General features: G+C 34.8%; 3 protein-coding genes across 3 annotated transcripts; 2 read left to right on the forward strand and 1 right to left on the reverse strand.

Annotated features, from left to right (window-relative positions):
• The first annotated feature begins 496 nt into the window (after positions 1-496).
• LOC108978361 (nudC domain-containing protein 3) lies at positions 497-1,801 on the forward strand. Its single transcript, XM_018948604.1, has 3 exons — positions 497-706; positions 765-1,321; positions 1,397-1,801. The coding sequence occupies exons 1-3, from the start codon at positions 606-608 to the stop codon at positions 1,678-1,680; spliced, it is 942 nt and encodes a 313-aa protein (XP_018804149.1). The 5' UTR covers positions 497-605; the 3' UTR covers positions 1,681-1,801.
• LOC108978368 (nurim homolog) lies at positions 1,696-2,725 on the reverse strand. The gene is made up of 3 exons (XM_018948618.1): positions 2,399-2,725; positions 2,156-2,326; positions 1,696-2,088 (listed from the first exon to the last, which is right to left on the reverse strand). The coding sequence occupies exons 1-3, from the start codon at positions 2,723-2,725 to the stop codon at positions 1,825-1,827; spliced, it is 762 nt and encodes a 253-aa protein (XP_018804163.1). The 3' UTR covers positions 1,696-1,824.
• A 389-nt stretch (positions 2,726-3,114) lies between these two features.
• On the forward strand, positions 3,115-5,399 carry LOC108978690. Its single transcript, XM_018949090.1, has 2 exons — positions 3,115-3,730; positions 5,186-5,399. Exons 1-2 carry the CDS (start codon positions 3,458-3,460, stop codon positions 5,348-5,350), a joined length of 438 nt encoding a protein of 145 aa, XP_018804635.1. The 5' UTR covers positions 3,115-3,457; the 3' UTR covers positions 5,351-5,399.
• The last annotated feature ends 601 nt before the right edge of the window (positions 5,400-6,000 follow it).

Genomic DNA, 6,000 nt, shown 5'->3' on the forward strand with positions numbered 1-6,000 from the left:
GCCACCGTTATCTGAAAACTATTTATTTGATTTGGCCGGAAATCGGTCAGGAACAACCTGTGGAGTGATAACGTATAACTTTAACAACAACAACACGATGAAAAAGCTTTTCCGCAAAAAAATGCCACATAAATTCACTACACTTTGAAATTAGCCACTATAGGATTTATGAAACGAAATTTAATTCACTTCGATATTTAATTTGGCGGAAACTGTCAATGTTTGGCAAGTGCGAGCTTTGTTTCATAAGATACAATTACAGCTGTGTTTCATAGATACCACACAAATGCTTCAAATTAGACACTGATATCGTTACCAACTAATACCGTGTTGAAGCCTAAGTACTAGTCCGTTTCAATTAAAAAAGAACCAATAAAAAGCACTCACACGTTGGAAACTCGCTTGAAGTCTCGTCTAATAGTGCAAATTTTAATTCATTAACCACAATTGAAAGTTATCGGCATTTCATGGCATAGTGGCAACCCTTGGAACAATTATTTTTATTACATTGAAATCTAAACGCTAGCGTGTTTTTGCTAATTTGCACAATTAGAAAATATAAATAATTCATCAATACAAAAATAAAATAAAACTTATTATATGAAATGGAATTTTTGCGAACAGACGCTATTTTTATGGAAATCCTGCAAGAACGCAAAACCATTACCGGTTTCTTAGATGCAGTGTTTGGATTCCTACGAAGAAAGTTTGTGTTTTTTATTTTCCTATTAAAAGAGTTTGTTTAACAGTTGATTTTCATTTAGTACCGACTTTTATCACGTTAAAGGGCATCCGAGTGAAAATGTTGGCTTTGCTAAAGGCGTGCGCGAACAGATTCTATTCGGAGCAATGCAACGTTACGATCCTGATTGCAAGTTGAATAATCTAGCTGCCGATAGCAACGAAAACGATGCTCTATATGCGCCTCCGGCTATAGAAGAAGTTGAAATAGAGACTGAGGAAATAGATATGGAACAGAAAGCTGTAACAAAACCTTTAGAAACAACAAAAAGTGCTGAAATAATTACACCAAAAAATAATACTAGAAAAGTTGATTTCGCTGCCAATGACTACAAAAATGGTGCATGCTTCGCTGAATACTGTTGGTCGCAAACATTAACCGAAGTGGAATTACATGTTAAATTACCCGCTGATTTGCAATCTGCCAAAGCAATTTGTATAGATATTAAACCCGATGGAATTTCGGTACACAGTCGAAAAGCCCCAAAAAATATTGTCATCAATGGGAAAATTAGTACTCGATACAAACACAACGACGCAGTGTGGACAATTACGGAAGGAAAGCTAACAATAAACATGGGTAATTATTCTAAAAATTGTGTATACACATTTTAAGCAATTAATATTAAATTTTTTAATAAATCCACGATTGCAGATAAAGGTAAAGAAATGTGGTGGGAAAGATTTTTCACTACAGAAGATCCCATTGATACGAAAAAAATAGATTGTGAGCGATATATTGATGAACTGCCAGAAGATTCTCAGGCGGCTATACAAAAACTTCGTGTGCAACAAATGGAGCAAGACATTGTAAATAATGGGCAAGCGATAAATGATAGTGAAAAAAATACTATGGAACGTTTACGAATAGCATGGGATGCAGAAGGCTCACCATTCAAAGGTCAACCATTTGATCCTTCTGTCGTTAAATTTAGCTAATAATGACAATTGAACTCATTTTGTATTAGTAAAAAATATTTATTAATTTCTAGAAAAGAGTAAGATATAAATTATTGTTAATGAAATGATGTGAATAAATCTTTGAATTTATATTCAGAAATGCTTTGAACTTTTTATAACTGATTACTGATTTCTAAGTTCTTGCACTTTACGTTGAAGTTGGTTACGTTGGTAAGCTACATCACTGCGATCTGTTGACCAAGCAATATACATATATGATGTCATTAATGAAGCCAGCAAAAATCTATCAATTGTCATAAGATTTGTAACCCAAAAGATCGCACTTAAACCGACAAAAGATGGGTGACGTACATGAGTATAGAGATGGCGCAACCTAAACGATTTATAAGCCATTGGCTGGGCGTAATCCTTCATATCATAATAAGCCTGGAAAGCAAAACATAAATTTGAGTAAACATAGTAGGAATAGATAAATGTGGAATTGAAATATTACCTGTTTCACTCCCAATATTTCAGGTAAATCCATAATTAGACTACCTCCATAGATTATCATCCAAGCAAATGCATGCACGAGTGCGAACGTCCACCATAAAACATTACTAGAAGTCACATCCACCTGCCAAAGCACTATTGACTGTGCTGGTAGCCAATTTCGTATGAGATACTGTATTACAAGAGTATAAACAAATTCATCTTAGCAACCAACAACAAAAATTAGCACTTAGCATTTGTATACATGTAAACTTAACGATGACGTAAGGCAATATATTGAACGTTCTGCTGCTGCCAATCCCAACTTTTCCATTAGCCCTTTAACAAGTGCGGATTTCATACAGCTGTGTTGTAATATAAATCCAATAATGTATAGAGTATCATACACGATTGGACCAAAACTTGTCTCCAAACGGGACTTATTGTCCAACAAATTAAACACCCACACATATATTTTGGGTACATTTCGCGGACGCGACATGAATAACATAAATGTTCCCAGCACATAAAATGTATACACAAAAACGCTTAGTGATAGTAGAAAGACCAGTATTTGTTTTAAAGATACCATGATCTAGGATTTATTTAAATTATTTTTATTAAGAAATGCAGCAAGTACGAACTTTCCAACCACCTCAAAAAATGTAAACAATGTCAAGAAATACTATAGATATTTTGAAATAGGGCTGCCAGGAGTCGCGAAAAGAAATCCACTATTGTTATCGAAACAAGTTTGAAGAAAATCGATTATTGTCTCACAGCGTAGAGTTTTTCTACAGGAACGGTTGATTTTGCGAAATTTTTACCTTTAAAAATATAGGAGTTTTGGAAACTCTGTTTATTGGCGGAAATTAATTTCGAAGGGTAGGAAGCCCTGTTTATTGGCGGAAATGAATTTCGAAGTGTAGTCAAATTAAAAACTGATCAGGACTCACAGCGTGCTAATTGGCAAATATTAAATGACGCCTAGGTGAGATCTAACCAATTCTAGCAACCCAAAACCGGCTGCCCTATGATCTCTACAAGTCGTTCATAACAGGACGAAGTAATATTTAAAAGGCTCATTTATAACGATATGTATGTATGTATGCACTCCAAATTGTTTCGATCATTAAAGTAACGACTTTTTATAGCTGCTACACCCCAAATGATTTGAAGTAAAAACAAAACAAAAAACCTAAAAAGAAAAATAACTTAATGCCAAATTCATTACAAATATTTTATCTGTGCTTATATTTATAATTAAACTAAAAACGCTGGAATTTACATAATCAAATCTCCGTTTTATATAAACAACAAAAAAATGGCCGAAGTCGATGAACTAAATAAGGAATTCGAATGTGCAATGAAACAGTTTGAAAGAGCTCATCAGCATTTGAATTACCGCGAGAAATCCATTGCTACCGAATGGTTAAAAAAATTGAAGAAAGCCAATAGCTCGATAGAAGATTTGAAACTACGTTTGGACTTCATCGATTACTTCATCAATTGCTCCAAGTGCAGCATTTTCAGTACAGAACCATTCAATAAAGTGCCGCATCCAAATGCTCCTTTGCAGAAGTTGCGTAATATGCTGGTAATTATATCATGTTTCAAACTTAATAAATGTACTACGAGCTTTGTAGCACCCATAAAGAAACATCGGTGGATGTATATTTGCATATGTATATACCATGTATATATAACTGATCAGCTTGACGAGCTAAGTCAATTTAGCTATGTCCGTCTGTCGCAAACTAGTCCGTCAATTTTAAGATATTTCAAACTGAAATTTTGCACACTGATGATAATGGTTTTTCGTGCTTTTAAATCAGATGGTTCAAGCTAAAACTGTTTTCGGAAAGTTCGATAATTAAAGACAATTACATATATTCTCGCCTGCATCTCGGGTGCCATACACATATGTCCGTCGGCAGCACTCGAAATCTTACTGGAACCCACCCCGCTACACTTAGTATTCGGTCAAATCGTCAAACGCAATCTGCACCAAATGACAGCAGAATGGGAAGAACTCATGAAGGACGCCTAAGTGGCGAAATACCACTGTCTCTTCTCCCTAAGCATAGCATTATCAAAAAGGTTAACTTCACTAGGAAGTTTAAGGTTACTCGAACCGAACGATTCCGTTCTGAAACTCCTGTTTACTTACTGTCAGTACAATGAAGTGGTACACCGACGGCTCGAAAACGTCGGAGGGAATTGACGCAGGGTTCGCAGAACCACGCACAAAACTCTGTACCTTTAGGTAATTTTCCCGCAGAGGCCTTTGCTATAAGTCGGTGTGTAGAGTTAAACTTCCCACGCAACTGTCGCAATGAACGTATACCTATACTAAGCGATAGTCAAACCGCACTCAATGCGAATCAATCAAATCTCTATTGGTGCAGGAGTGTACAGAACGATTGAATAGTTTAACAGAACGTAACCAAGTGCACATTATTTGGGTGCCAGGTCACAAAGATATAGCCGTGAAAGAAATGGTTTATGAGCTTGTTAGGTCCGCAGCATCCACCAACATGACAGAAACGGTACCTTTCATTGCGCTTGGTCCCCATACCAGAAAAGAGCTGCTACGCAATGATAAAGCAGTGGGTGGGGAGAAGCATTGGTTACAACTTCTAGGCAAGTTGATAATGGGTGGTTACAACCCATATTTAAATATGTAATCAATCTAACAAGGGAAAGCTCAGCTAGCTTGCTGTCTTCTTCACTGGTCAGTGTAAGCTCGAGAAGTAAATAAGTAACAAAGTCTTAGTTCTAGTGCGAATTGCAGGTTCTGCGACTTGAAGTCTGAAATACCAGAGCGTTTGCAGACGAAGGATTAGGGCCCTTGAATCCATGTTTCCAAATAGGGATTACATCGCCTCAATAGCACCTAGCAGTATATTGGAATTTATCAATTTGCTGGAGCTAGTTGAGACGTTGTGACTTAGGAGACTTAGAATAGACCTAGTTCGCGGTGCATCCTCATTGACTTATCTAATCTAGCATACAATTTTCCATTCATACATGCCTATATTATACTCGCCAGCCAATCAGTCATAAAATTCGTAGTGTTGACGCAACTTCCGATGAACAGCGTAAACTTTATGTTGAGGAAATGTTCGATAATATGGCGGATAGAGGTGCCTTTCTCTCCGATCAGCCAGTGCCATTGGACGGTACATTTTTCTTGGTGATTATAAATCAAAAATAAATATTCCAAATTATATATGTTTTATTTTTTATTTATTTACAAATTTATTCCTGACTAAAATATATTGCATATGTATGTAAAATTTATAGTTGTAACATATAATGTATACATTTTATGATTATAAAATCTCTGTTGAACATTTAAAAGAAATATAACTGACTATAGATTGCATTGTTGAAATTATTATAATTCCGTTTACTCTCTTCGTCTTAATTTAATTTAATATTATTTAATTAATAATCTTAATATTATTTAATTTAATAATCTTATTTTATCTAATAAAATGCTTACAACCATCGAAGTCTCTAAGACGTACATATTTATACACGTTTTTACTTATGCCTAACAAAGTCTATATTTACAATTTAATAAAGTTTAATTTGTCAATACAATAAATATACAATTTGGATGCAATTAATAATAAATGCCTTTCAAGTTTTTTAAGCGCAAAGCAAATCAAATGTGAGTAAAATCTTATAAATAAGCTGTTTTAGCAAAAACAAAGGGATCTTTAATTGAGCATTAAACTCGTAAGTGTCTTGAGCTGAACACGATATTAATTATATTAATTAAATATATCAACGATATCTCAATCAAGCATTGTACCTGACGAGATGTTTAGAAACTAAAATATTTCACAAATTTTGTTT

This window comes from Bactrocera latifrons, unplaced genomic scaffold (genome assembly GCF_001853355.1).
Source record: "Bactrocera latifrons isolate USDA-ARS-PBARC rearing strain unplaced genomic scaffold, ASM185335v1 scaffold_1, whole genome shotgun sequence".
Classification (NCBI taxonomy): domain Eukaryota; kingdom Metazoa; phylum Arthropoda; class Insecta; order Diptera; family Tephritidae; genus Bactrocera; species Bactrocera latifrons.